Raw genomic sequence first — 13,867 nt, 5'->3', positions numbered from 1 at the left:
TTTCTTTTTTTATAAAAGATTAATTTATTGGGACACCTGGGTGGCTCAGTCAGTTAAGCGTCTGCCTTTGGCTCAGGTCCTGATCCCAGGTCCCAGCATTGGGCTCCCTGCTCCGCGGGGAGCCCGCTTATCCCTCTGCCTCTGCCTCTCTCTGTCTCTCATGAATAAATAAAATCTTTATTTTTTATTATTTTTATTTAAAAAAATTTTTTTAATTTATTTGACAGAGAGAGACACAGCGAGAGAGGGAACACAAGCAGGGGGAGTGGGAGAGGGAGAAGCAGGCTTCCTGCAGAGCAGGGAGCCCGATGTGGGGCTCGATCCCAGGACGCTGGGATTATGACCTGAGCTGAAGGCAGATGCTTAACGACTGAGCCACCCAGGCACCCCTAAATAAATAAAATCTTTAAAAAAGTGATTTATTTATTTATTTGAGAGTGTGTGTGTAGGGTGGGGAGGGGCAGATGGAGAGGGAGCAGACTCCCTGCTGAGTGGGGAGCCTTATGCTGGGATCCATGCCAGGACTCTGAGATCATGACCTCAGCTGAAATCAAGAGTTGGATGCTTAACCTCCTGGGCCATCCAGGTGACCTTTAAATGTAAATTTAAATAGCCACTGTGGCTACCATTATTGGAAGACTCAAGTTTAGATTGTGTAGGACCCTGAGTGTTACAGTAAGGATTTTGGCTTTTACTTTGAGTAATGTGAAAAACCATTGGCAAGTTTTGAGCTGATTTTAGTGGAGCCACTTTGGTTGCCGTGTTGAGAATAGACTGCAGAGGACAAAGATAGAAGTGGACCATTTAGGAAGCTGTGGACACTATCTCTGCTGATATGATTAGAGACAATCTTGCTCTCAATAAAGGCTTTGTATTATAATTTTCTTTCATCTAAAAGATACTGAGTCTCCTATGGGCCAGGTTCTGTTCTAGGTGATAGGGATCCTTCAGTGAAAGAAATAAAGTCCTTGCCTACATGAACCATATATTCTGGTTGGAGAGATTGACAGTAAACAGATAATGATCACAGGTGGAGGGCTTAGTGTTGGGAAATAAATTTAAAGGGGAATAAAGTTCCCCTTATTTCCAACTTGTCGGTGATATCTGCCTGTGGGTATGACTTCATCTGGAGAGATAAATTCAAAGTCTGAACTTAAGGTCATTTGTGACTGTGATACTCCTCCAGAGTCTATTTTTTTTTTAAGTTTTTATTCAAATTCTGGTTAGTTAACATACAGTGTAATAATAGTTTCAGGTGAGGGCGCCTGGGGGGCTCAGTTAGTTAAGCGACTGCCTTCAGCTCAGGTCATGATCCTGGAGTCTCAGGATCGAGTCCCGCATCCGGCTCCCCGCTCAGCAGGGAGTCTGCTTCTCCCTCTGACCCTCCCCCCTCTCATGTGCTCTCTCTCTCCCATTCTCTCTCTCAAATAAATAAATAAAATCTTTAAAAAATAGTTTTTTTTTTCATATAGTGATTCAGCACTTGCATACAACACTGGTACTCATCACAACAAGTGCATCCTTAATCCCCATCACCTATTTAACCCATCCCCCTACCCACCCCCCTTCTGGGTACTGTTTGTTCTCTATAGTTAAGAGTCTGTTTCTTGCTTCTCTCTCTTTCTCTTTGTTTCCCCTTTGCTTGTTTGTTTTGTTTCTTAAATTCCACATATAAGTGAAATTATACAGTATTTGTCTTTCTCTGACTTATTTCCTTCAGCATAATATTCTTTAGTTCCAACCACATTGTTGCAAATGGCAAGATTTCATTCTTTATGCACCATGGAATATTGCTCAGTCATAAAAAAGATATATATATCTACACACACACACACACACACACACACCCCACCTCTTCTTTATCCATTCATGTATCAGTGGAGATTTGGGCTGTTTCCATAATTTGGCTATTGTAGATAATGCTGCTATAAGCATTGGGGTGCATGTATTTCTTCGAATTAGTATTTTTGTGTTCTTTGGATGAATACCTCATAGTGCAACTGCTGGGTCATAGGGTAGTTCTATTTTTAACTTTTTGAGGAACTTCCATACTGTTTTCCAGAGTGGCTGCACCAGTTTGCATTCCCACCAAGAGTACAAGAGGGTTCCCCTTTCTCTACATCCTTGCCAGCACCTGTTTTCCCCTAGAATCTTTAAAAATTTTTTACTTGGGTGGCTCAGTCGGTTAAGCATCTGCCTTCTGCTTCGTCATGATCTTGGAGTCCCAGGATCGAGTCCCACGTTGGTCTCCCTGCTCACTGGGGAGTCTGCTTCTTCCTGTGCCCCTCACCCCACTCTCATGCTCTCTCTTTCTCAAATAAATAAATAAAATCTTTAAAAAGCAATTTTTATTTTATTATGGTAAAAACACTTAACATGAGATTTTTGCTTTTTTTTTTAATTTTATTTATTTATGTATTTGAGAGAGAGAGCACATGAGAGGGGGAAGGGTCAGAGGGAGAAGCAGACTCCCCGCTGAGCAGGGAGCCCGATGCGGGACTCGATCCTGAGACTCCAGGATCATGACCTGAGCCGAAAGCAGTCGCTCAACCAACTGAGCCACCCAGGCGCCCATGAGATTTTTGCTCTTAACACATTTTTGGTGTACAGTACGTTTTGTTAACTATAGGCACAGTGTTGCACAGCATATCTCTAGAATTACTCATCTTGCATAATTGAGACTCTATGCCCATTGGTTAGCAGCTCCCCATTAACCCCTGCCCCGGGCCTCAGGGAACTCTTAAACTCTATGCCTGGAGGGACTTCTAAGAGGTTTCATAGTGATGTGAACACCACATGGATTTCTGGAACCCAGAGATGCCTCACTGGTCTCCAGTCAAATCTTTCTTTTTTTTTTTAAAGATTTTATTTATTTATTCGACAGAGAGAGAGAGAGAGAGAGCACAAGCAGAGGGAGCGGGAGAGGGAGAAGCAGGCTCCCCGCTGAGCAGGGAGCCTGAGGTGGGGCTCGATCCCAGGATCCTGGATCATGACCTGAACTGAAGGCAGATGCTTAGCCGACTGAGCCACCCAGGTGCCCCTCCAGTGAAATCTTGATGTTCTGCAGGCTGGGAGGCCTGTCATAAGCCAGGACTGAGGCCAGAGCTTCCTCAGAGAATACCCAGAAACCAAGGCCTGGCTGCCTGAGACTTTAACATTCAGAGCTTGAGGTAGGCCAGAAGGTGTAGCCAGGACTATAATTAGGGGTCTAGTCCAAGAGCAGGATGGCCACTCTATCACAGATTGTGCCACTGGGTTGTGGACCTGATCCTCTCATCCCATGATATCTGGCCCAGCCAAGATCTAGAACAAGATCTAGAGCTAGTTGAGGGAGCCCAAAATGCAACTTCTGGCCACTAGGTTGAAGGGAGAGCAGGTGTAGGTAGGATCTGAGGGCCTTTTTATTATTATTCTTATACTCCCCACCTCTAACCCCAAGCCTAAGGTTGTATTTTTCAGTAAGTTTAACTATTTGTTGAAATTAAATGAAATATTTATACCTGGGCTTAAATTTAGGAACATGGCTATGGAATCTGGTTTGAAATATAATGACTGAAAATGTTTGTCATTAAAAAGGTATTAGTTCTGTTAAGTTAGAACTTGAAAACCTAAGTATTTAAATTAACTAATGTGACACAACCAAAATCTTACCTGTGTCTTCCAGTCTCTTTTATGGAAAAAGTAGTTCTCAAAGAAATCCAGAGGCTCCCTTCTCCTTAGCATTTCTAATTTCTGTATGTCTTTGAATGGCTTTCCCATCACCACCCCGTCCATATTAGGAAACAATGGAAAGACGGGTATTTTTGAATATGGGCTACCTGAAGGAGGACTGCACCCTTAAAAGATAAAAACAAAACAAAACAAAACAAAAAACCAAAAATGGTATTATGAAGTGTAAGAAGAAATTCGCATAAAAGACATACATGTGGTGTCTATTTTGCTTTGTCTAGTCTTCTCAGTGGCCATGACCCTCCTTTTCACTCTCCTCACCTCCCTCCCCATACGTAGAGTCTAGGCTTCATCCAGACTCCAGGCTTCACCTGTATCAGGAGGATTCAAGTGAAGATGTGGATTTGCTTTCAAATGATATCTGTGTGACAGAGACCAGTCACTCAGAACAGGCTGTGGTCCTGCTTCTTTAGCATTTGGCCTCTAGTATTTATTTCTGACCAGGAATATACAAATAAATCCTTTACAACAAGGGGGAGAGGACAAATCGTTCTTACTCTTGAGCTCTTCAAGAAATGTAAGTAAATCCTTTTCTTTCATTATTGTGATTCGGGCAGCATTAGCAAAGGCGGCTGTGCTTGAGCTTGGAGGTGTGCATATGTCTGGTTTAAATCTCCTTTTTCCATAACCCATAGTGTAGGGACTCCACGACCTTCCTGACGTGGTATCTTGGAATTTTCTTCGGAAATAGCTAAAAAAAAAAAAAAGTAATCCAAAAAAAGAATAGAAAGTGCTATATAGTCCTGCTGAAAAAGTGTCTAAGTATTGGACAAAAAGAAAAAAAAAGTCTAGTTGCAAGTTATATGCTGAATACATTAATTAAATTAATTCTTTTTATAAAGATCTTATTTATTCATTTGAGAGAGTGAGAGGAGAGAGAGAGAGAGAGAGAAACAGCATGAGCAGGGGATAGGGTCAGAGGGAGAGGCAGGCTCCCTGCTCCAGGGAGCCGGACGTGGGGCTCGATCCTGGGACTCCAGGATCATGACCTGAGCCGAAGGCAGACGCTTAATGACTGAGCCACCCAGGCGCCCCCCTTATGACTTCTTAACTACCATCTTAACCACGAAATCTAACTCTACCCCTTCAGTCCTGACTTCACTTGGCCTCACTTTAGCATTTAATACTGGGGGAAGGTCTGTCCTGGTTTAGATTTGTCTGTGGCCCTGGCTTCCGACTTCACACCGTCCTGGTTCCCTCCTTGATGACTAATGTTTGCTTTGCTGACTCTTCTGTTTCTTTCCATTCCACAAGTATGGGAATTCCTGGTGGTTCTGTCCTCAGTCCTTTGCTTCTTTCCCCGCCCCCTCCCCAGCATGGGGCTAGGGAGAAGTGCAAGGCTGTGAGGCAGGTTTAGGAGGTCAAACGGGTGGGACTATCATGATTAGCTGGACGTGAGGAGTGACGGAGCAGCAGCAAGGAGGCCAGCACGGACTGAGCGGAGTAACAGGGGCAAAGACAAAGAGGTCAGAGGTGGGTGCAGATCACCTGGAGGGCCAGTAAGTCATGTGAAGTGTGAGGCTTGTACTCTGAGGGAAATGGGAGGGTTTTGAAGGTTCTGAGCAGAGAAGTGACATGATCCAACACGGTGCTAAAAGGATCATTTGGTGCTGTAGGCGTCAAGGCATCAGCCAGGCAGAGGAAGTGTTGAGAACAGATTGTGGAGCCGGCAAGTCATGGGGGTGGGAGTCAAAAGGTGCAAGCAGGGAGACCGGTTAGGAGACAGTGATCCAGGAAAAAGTTAATGCATGTCAAGTGCACACTCAGAACTCTGCACGTAATACTCAATAAATGCTATAGTCAACTATGGGAATACTTTTCAAATTCTACCATTATCCAGCTCAAGATCGGCTATCTTAGAAACTAAATGAATGATCTTTGCCACTCATTTGACAGTTAATTATGTGATATATTTTGTATCTACATACTTATGGCTTTTTCCTCTCAATTTATATTTTAAGATCCTTAAATGCAAATGCTACGTATTAAACACTTGATCTCCTTAGAAACCAGGTACATGAAAAGTAACAACCATAATCATCATCATAATAAAAACACCATCAGCTAAGATTTCCTGAGAGGCAGTCTAGGGGGGTGGGTAGGAGCATGGGTTCTAGAATCAGACTGTGCTAAAATCTAGGCACCACTGCCCCTTGGGCAAGTTACTTAATACCTGTACTTCAGGTTTTTCATCTGTAAAATGAGGATAATAGTACCCATTAAGGAAGTGAGGATTAAAACAGATAATATATATGCTCTATGACTATTCTAGCTACTTCCACATAATTATATATATTGAGCTCCAGGAATTTTTTTTTTTTAATTTTATTTTATTTGAGAGAGAGAGAGAGCACCAGCAGGGGGAGTGGGAAAGGGAGAAGCAGACTCCCAGTTGAGCAGGGAGACCGATGCGGGGCTTGATCCCAGGACCCTGAAGATCATGACCTGAGCTGAAGGCAGACACTTAACCGACTGAACCACCCAGGCGCCCCTAGCTACAGGAATATTTATTGAACCATTTCACCTGCGTTATCACATATTATCCCCACAACTGCCCTATAAAGTAGGTATTATTATTATTATTATTCTAAGGTAGGTATTATTATTGTTGTTCCCATTTTATAGGTGAGGAAACCAAGGCTGAGAAGTTAAGCAATGTGTCAAATTTGTATACCAACAACAGGCATTTAAGAAATGCCTTTGAAATGGAATGAAGAGAATTTTGTGTACCCTCTGGTTCCACATCTGACAAATACAGGATAGCATAGAGAGATGATTATCCATTGAGGATTCTGAAAACATTCTGTATTTTTAAGTCTAAAAGGGGAAGCAGAATGCTTTGAAAGAATATGAGCTAAAAGGCTTGATAACAGCAATATTCAATATCTATAATACAATGATATAAATAGTTTGAGGAAATTTATCTTTAGTGGTATTTGCTGGAATAAAACACATTTGGGTGTGAGAATGTTTCTTCATCCTCTATTCTCAAGTTCAGTTCCGGCTCAGCTCCAGTCCAAAGGCTACTTTGGGAGGTCTGAAATTGCTCTACATCATCCCAGAGTCAAAAGAGCCCCTGGTCATTTCAGCACAAATGGGAGTGTCTTCTGAACTAGATTTCCAAGCCCACCCGAAGTCATCCCTGGAAAAGTTTTATTCTTCTGGGATTCTCTAGCTTAGGGTAGAAGAGTCTGAACCTTCTTGGCTATCTTATTTTTTTTTTTTTTTAAGATTTATTTATTTATTTGTTTGAAAGAGAGAGAATGAGAGAGAGAGCATATGAGAGGGGGGAAGGTCAGAGGAAGAAGCAGACTCCCTGCTGAGCAGGGAGCCTGATGCGGGACTCAATCCCGGGACCCCAGGATCATGACCTGAGCCGAAGGCAGTCGCCTAACCAACTGAGCCACCCAGGTGCCCCCTTCTTGGCTATCTTAGGCCCTCAGTGGGCCCTGAGATGCTCTTGAGGTCAGTCTTGCAATTTCAGAGTTAGCACAGTTGGGATGAAGGAATAAGGTCCCATGTGGCATGTGAGCTTTGCCACAGACTCCTCCTTTGTTTTGGAGCAGACCCTGTGGAGGAGGATGTTAATCAGAGCTGACTGCCTCGTAAATAGCTTCCTAAGTGCTCCTAAGAAGGCCAATTTTACCCTTCTTTGCCACTTACCTTACTATTTCCATTATAGCCTTTCTGGGTAAAGCTGAAGTCTCTACAAGCTTTGATAGGATTTCAAACAACAGGATCCCTGGGTTGCCAGCTGAATCTAAACATTTCTCCTTTTCTGGAACTGTGAAGGGGAAAAAAATGCAAAATGCCTTCTGAAAAAAACATCTATCAAAGAAAGTAGTAAGTCGACAGTCTTTTTAGTCTATTTACAATATTAATACTGAGCCAGGTACTAGAGAATTATAGAAAAACATTCAAAATCTGTTCTATTTGGGACACCTGGGTGGCTCAGTCGTTAAGTGTCTGCCTTCGGCTCGGGTCATGGTCCCAGGGTCCTGGGATCCAGCCCCGCATCGGGCTCCCTGCTCAGCGGGAAGCCTGCTTCTCCCTCTCCCTCTCCACCTGCTTGTGTTCCCTCTCTCGCTGTCAAATAAATAAAATCTTTAAAAAAACCAAACCAAACCAAACAAAAAAACACAACAAAATCTGTTCTATTTGGTAGAAAGGTCATTTTGATTATTGAACAGACACAATAATCATTAAAAAATGCTTTTAGTTCCATGACTTCTAAGTAAATATTGACTTTTAAGTTAATACATTTAACATAAACATGATTTATGTATTAAGGACTATTGTCTTGTTCTTCTGGGTAAAGGAATTGCTGATCAGTGTATCTCAGGCTTGCAGGCAAACCCTCGTTACTACAGTAGTACTTGAAGGAGTAGCTTCTGTCTCTTCTAAGGACAGTTCACTGCCTATGAATGAATGTATTTTCAAAACTGTACACAGTATTTGGAATTTGGTATGTATTTATCCCAGAAAACATGACACAAATTGTGGTTAGTTTTTCCAAGGCAGACTGTAAAACTCATAAACAAACCATCAGAGGACTTAAATAACAGTATGTCAAGGACACCTCCACATCACTTACAACCTTGTGTGAGAACATGCTCTTTAGCCTCCAGCCAACTCTCCCGTCCTCTCACCAAGGGCAGACTTCATCAGGGTGAGGAAGAAATTTTTTGGGAATAGTGAATTATTGATACCCCCCAGTTTGCATGAAAGAGAGCATTTATCTTTTTCTAAAAAAATTTTCATTTGTAAAGGGAGTACCTTCTAAAGTAGCACATGCACTTGGTAAAGAATATTATAAGAGGTGACGGAATTTTTCTACACTATTCCAAGTGTTCCTCATTGGAGACCAAAAAGCAGTGTCTCCTGCAGAAGGACTTGATGCACTTAAGTTAAAATTCTAAAACTGTATCAATTTGCTTAGCAAATGTTGTTTTGGAGAAGTAGTACAACAGTAAATCTCATGCCAGAGTACCCCTTCCTCACTTGTCTCCTGCTCAGAGGCCTAAATGAATAATGGTTACAATGCAGCGAATCACAGCCACCCAACAGCCATGTTCAGCAATATCTTTACTCACCCACAGCTTTAAGGAAGCGGTTTTTATCTGTTAGCACCTTTATAAAGTCTGAGAAATTCACTTTCCCATCTCCTGCAACAGAAATCTAAGGCTCAGAACAAGGATATAAGATGCATTTTAGTCATCAGATTATATACTAAATATAAAATGAAAACACCTTGGACTATTCAATACTTAAAATCAGACAGCATGGGGGTGCCTCGGTGGCTCAGTCGTTAAGCGTCTGCCTTCAGCTCAGGTCATGATCCCAAGGTCCTGGGATCGAGCCCCGCATCGGGCTCCCTGCTCTGCGGGAAGCCTGCTTCTCCCTCTCCCACTCCCCCTGCTTGTGTTCCCTTTCCTGCTGTGTCTCTGTCAAATAAATAAATAAAATCTTAAAAAACATTGAGACAGCATGTTAAGGCTGGCGATGCGCTCAGGGAAGCACTGGTCTTCTTGAAGTGGTTTTGGCACCGTTACGTGAGTCACCCACAGCCGCCAGAAGCAATGGTGGGGTATAAACATCAAATCAGGGGCTCCCAGTCCCTGCAGTCCTACGCACTCACTCCTTTCTGAAAGACTTGCCATTTTTGCAAGGAATCCACTCCTGCTTTCCCACTCCATACCCACCTCTGGTATTTCTACTATTCTAACACCCCCAAATTGTACCCAGTCTCCTCTGACTTATAGGATAGTGCTATTAGGAGCATGTGTGTGTGTTTCGATGCAAGAACAGGAAAACTGGGCAGTTAGTGGAAACAAGTGACACCTTAATTAACTGGTGACGCTCATTCATACGTGGAGCTTATGCTAATTGAATGGGGCACTGGCAGTTGGGTGGGGAGAGGTGAGAGGAGATGATTTGCTGACTATATATTCCAAACAACATATCAGCTTGGGCTATCTTCACTAGGTCAGTATATTCAAAGGAAATATTATCTAAAAGCTTTAAAAATAGCAACAAAAATGCTGTGGCATTTAAAATTCAATATAGATGGGCTCTAAAGATCAAAGGAAGATTTGTACTAATATGATTGAAATGGAAACAAAGGGCTTGGATTTTCTTGGTAATGTGTCATTTTTGAAACTGTCAATGCCTTTGTATCTGTTATTTCAAGGCACCCTCCAAAATGTATATCATGATAGGTAATCTGAATTTAGTACTGAAATGTGATAGTCACTTTTAGTTTCCATACAAGATTTTTCAAATAGTCCATTTTGTAGCATTAATTTGATTTTTTTGCATTAATTTGATTTTGTAACTTGTACATATACCTTACTGATATCCTTAAAGAGAAACACATATAGGTACTTTTTTTTTTAAAGATTTTATTTATTTATTTAATTGACAGAGAGAGAGAGAGAGAGAGAGAGACAGAGTGAGAGGGAACATAAGCAGAGGGAGTGGGAGAGGGAGAAGCAGGCTTCTGGCCTAGCAGGGAGCCTGATGCGGGGCTCAATCCCAGGACCCCGGGATCATGACCTGAGCCGAAGGCAGTCGTTTAACCAACTGAGCCACCCAGGCGCCCCCATATGCGTACTTTTGATAATGAGGTATATTTGTTTATATAACCACTGAAAGAAAAATATATATTTATAAAAACCTTTTATGAGAAAAATAATTACAAGTCAAAGTACTCACGATCAATATCAGCACATCTTAATTCATTATAGACATCATGCTTGGTTAGATTCATTCCCAACTTAGCTAAAGTGCACGTCATTCCATGTAAATCAATACAGCCAGTTTTATCCTTGTTAAAGAAGTTGTAGGCATCTCGGAAGGCTGAGGAAATGTAATTAAGTTAGGCAGTTATTCAAGAATAAGTACATATTCTAATGGAACTAGGACTGACTATATAGTTGATTGGACATCATGTTCTGAAAAAGTATTGAGACAAAAATGCATACTTAATAGACATTTCATATAAAGGACAATGTCCTTCCATGAGATTTGAATTGAAATAAACTAGTTGGTGGAAAACCAAATATGTTGGTAAAATGGCCTTTGAAAGCAGTCCATACCTTAATTTCTGGAATCTGTGAATGTATTACTTATATGATGAAAGGGACTTTGCAGATATAATTAAGATAAATTACTCTGGATTACTGAGTGGGCCCAATCTAATCATAGGGTCCCCTAGGCAGCTAGAAGCAAGAGAAATGTGGCAGAAGGAGAGATCAGAGAGATTCAAAGCATGAGAAGGACTCTTGCTGGTTCAAAGATAGAAGGGGCAACGTGATGTGGGACACAGACTGCCGTCAGGGGCTGAGAGAGGTTCCTGGCTGATAGCCAGTAAGGAAGTGAGACAACCCTAGAACCACAAGGAACTAGGTTCCACCAAGAACCTGAATAAGCTTGGAAGCAGATTTTCCTTCAGAGCCTCTCCCTTTTTTTTTTTTTAAAGATTTTATTTATTTATCAGAGAGAGAGAGAGTGCGTGCACAAGCATGGGGGAGGGGCAGGCAGAGGCAGAGGGAGAAGTAGGCTCCCTGCTGAGCAAGGAGCCCAGTGCGGGACTCGATCCCGGGACCCTGGGATCATGACCTGAGCCGAAGGCAGACGCTTAACCGCCTGAGCCACCCAGGGGTCCCCCTTCAGTCTCTTGATAAGAAGCCAGGGTGGCCAGCTCCTTCATTTTGACCTTGAAAGACCCGGAGAAGAGGAACTAGCCAAGCTCATCTGGACTTCTGGTTCACAGAACTGTGAGATAATAAATCTGTGTTGTTTTAAGCTGCTAAGTTTGAGGCAATTTGTTATGGCAGCAACAGAAAACTGATGCAACAAAATGGACCCAAATTATATGCATGTGAATGTTTTGAATAGACTCAAAGACATACTCAGGGCATTAACTGGAGCTGAAATTAGACACATATTTTCTAACATTAGTGAATGAAGAAATAAACCCAGAACAAAGTATATCTCAAATGGCACCAGAATAAAACTTATCTGAAGTCACATTCAAGTGTTAGCATCTGCATGTATGAGAGTCATTCATCCTATAGAGATATAATGGTACCTGCCTTATAATTGTGTGAGTGGGTAACATCTTTCTCCCTTGGTTGAAGGCAGGCTTCTCTAGGGCTGGAGTCATCTCTGACTTGTTTCTAAGTTCTCCCAGTTTTTTTTTTAATTTATTTATTTCACAGAGAGAGAGACAGCGAGAGAGGGAACATAAGCAGGGGGAGTGTGAGAGGGAGAAGCAGGCTTCCTGTGGAGCAGGGAGCCCGATGTGGGACTCGATCCCGGGACCCTGGGATCATGACCTGAGCCGAAGGCAGACGCTTAACGACTGAGCCACTCAGGCGCCCCTCTCCCAGTGTTTTTAGCATGTTAGTAGGCATGCCTTCTATCTGCCAGGCGCCTAGGATACATTAGTGCCCTAAACAGAGACCTTTGCCCTTATATAAATGTAATGAATAGGTAAGTTGCATAGCATGTTAGAAGGTTAGAAGATGTAAGTGCTCTGGAAAAAAGAGAAAGTAATGCAGGTTGCGGGGGGATTGGGAGTTCCAGGGATTGAGGGATAGGTTGCTTGTATTAAATAGCTGAGATGTGAGCAAAGATTTGATGGGGGTGAGGGAGTGGATCTCTGGGAGGGGAGAGGACCAGACAGAGGAAAGAGGTAGAGCAAAGGTGCTAAGGGGAATGGGTCTGGCATATTCCGGGAACAGCAAAGAGGCTAGTGTGGCTGGAGCAGAGTGAGCAACAGAAGAATAGGAGAGGTCAGAAACGTAATGTGTGTGTGTGTGTGTGTGTGTGTGTGTGTGTGTGTGTGTGTGTGTATGGTAATGTTTTACAATTTTAGATTTTATTTTATATTATTTATTTATTTTTTAAAAGATTTTTATTTATTTATTTGAGAGAGAGTGAGCACAGAGTGCAAGTGGGAGAGGGGAGCAGAGGGAGAAGCAGACTCCACACTGAGCAGACAGCCCGATGCGGGGCTTGATCCCAGGGCGCCAAGATCGTCACCTGAGCCGAAGGCAGCCACTTAACCGACTGAGCCACCTAGTTGGTTATTTTATTTTAGACTGGTTTTAGATATAGTTGCAAAGATAGCCCAGAGAATTCTCGTAGGCCCCTCACCCAGTTTCCCCTAATGTTAGCACCTTACATTACTGTGGTACATTTATTGCATCTAAGAAGCCAACATTAGTGTAGTGTTATTAACTAAACTGTAGGCATTAATCGGGTTTCATTAGTTTTTCCCTAAGGCCCTTTTTCTTTTCCAGGATCCCATCCAGGATGCCATATTACATTTAGTTGTCGGATCTTTTTTTTTTTTAAAGATTTTTAATTTTTTTATTTGAGAGAGAGAGAGAGAGAATGAGAGAGAGAGAGCACAAGAGGGAAGAGGGTCAGAGGGAGAAGCAGACTCCCTGCTGAGCAGGGAGCACGATGTGGGACTCGATCCCGGGACTCCAGGATCATGACCTGAGCCGAAGGCAGTCGCTTAACCAACTGAGCCACCCAGGCGCCCAGTTGTCGTATCTTTTTAGCCTCTTTTCTGTAACAGTTTCTCAGACTTTCCTTGTTTTGGGTGACCTTGACAGTTTTGAGGAATATTGTTCAAGTATTTTGTGGAAGTCTCTCAATTTGGGGTTTTCTCATGGTCATGGCCCGAGATGATGGATTTTTGGAAAGAAGATGACCAAAGTGAAGTACCATTCTCATCATTCTATCAAGGCTACGTATTATCAAGAGGACTTACCACTGATGATGTTTACCTTGATTACCTGGCTGAGGGAGTGTTTGTCAGGGTTTTCCACTTTCCCTCCTTTCCATATTCTACTCTTTGGAAGCAAGTCACTAAGGGAAGTCCAGACTCAAGGCCCAGAGGGCTGGGGACAGGGGGATTTAAGTTCCACCTCCTGGAGGAGGTAATATCTCCATGCATTATTTGGAATTCTCTTGTAAGAAAGATTTGTCTCTTCTCCATTAAAAATTTCAGTCATTTATTTCTGTCTCTGTGGACTTGCAGGCACTTATTTTATACTTTGAGTTATAACCCAATACTATTTTATTTATTTTTGTTGCCCAAATTGCTCCAGCTTCACCATTG

General features: G+C 42.4%; 1 protein-coding gene across 6 annotated transcripts in view; it reads right to left on the bottom strand.

Moving 5' to 3' along the window:
- The window catches only part of EFCAB3 (EF-hand calcium binding domain 3), a 133,156-nt gene that overhangs the window by 6,016 nt on the left and 113,273 nt on the right, over nucleotides 1–13,867 (bottom strand). For 4 of the 6 annotated variants that reach the window (XM_027624497.2, XM_027624498.2, XM_027624501.2 and 1 more), the window contains 5 exons: nucleotides 10,444–10,587; nucleotides 8,823–8,894; nucleotides 7,393–7,513; nucleotides 4,227–4,420; nucleotides 3,652–3,836 (listed from right to left, as the gene is read on the bottom strand). In XM_027624497.2, coding sequence (XP_027480298.2) covers nucleotides 3,652–3,836; nucleotides 4,227–4,420; nucleotides 7,393–7,513; nucleotides 8,823–8,894; nucleotides 10,444–10,587 — 716 coding nt within the window. The remainder of the gene's footprint in view (nucleotides 1–3,651; nucleotides 3,837–4,226; nucleotides 4,421–7,392; nucleotides 7,514–8,822; nucleotides 8,895–10,443; nucleotides 10,588–13,867) is intronic. The other 2 variants (XM_027624500.2, XM_027624502.2) reach the window with 2 other exon arrangements.

Source organism: Zalophus californianus, chromosome 16, assembly GCF_009762305.2.
Source record: "Zalophus californianus isolate mZalCal1 chromosome 16, mZalCal1.pri.v2, whole genome shotgun sequence".
NCBI classification, from domain to species: domain Eukaryota; kingdom Metazoa; phylum Chordata; class Mammalia; order Carnivora; family Otariidae; genus Zalophus; species Zalophus californianus.
This window is presented reverse-complemented; position numbering and strand designations above follow the sequence as displayed.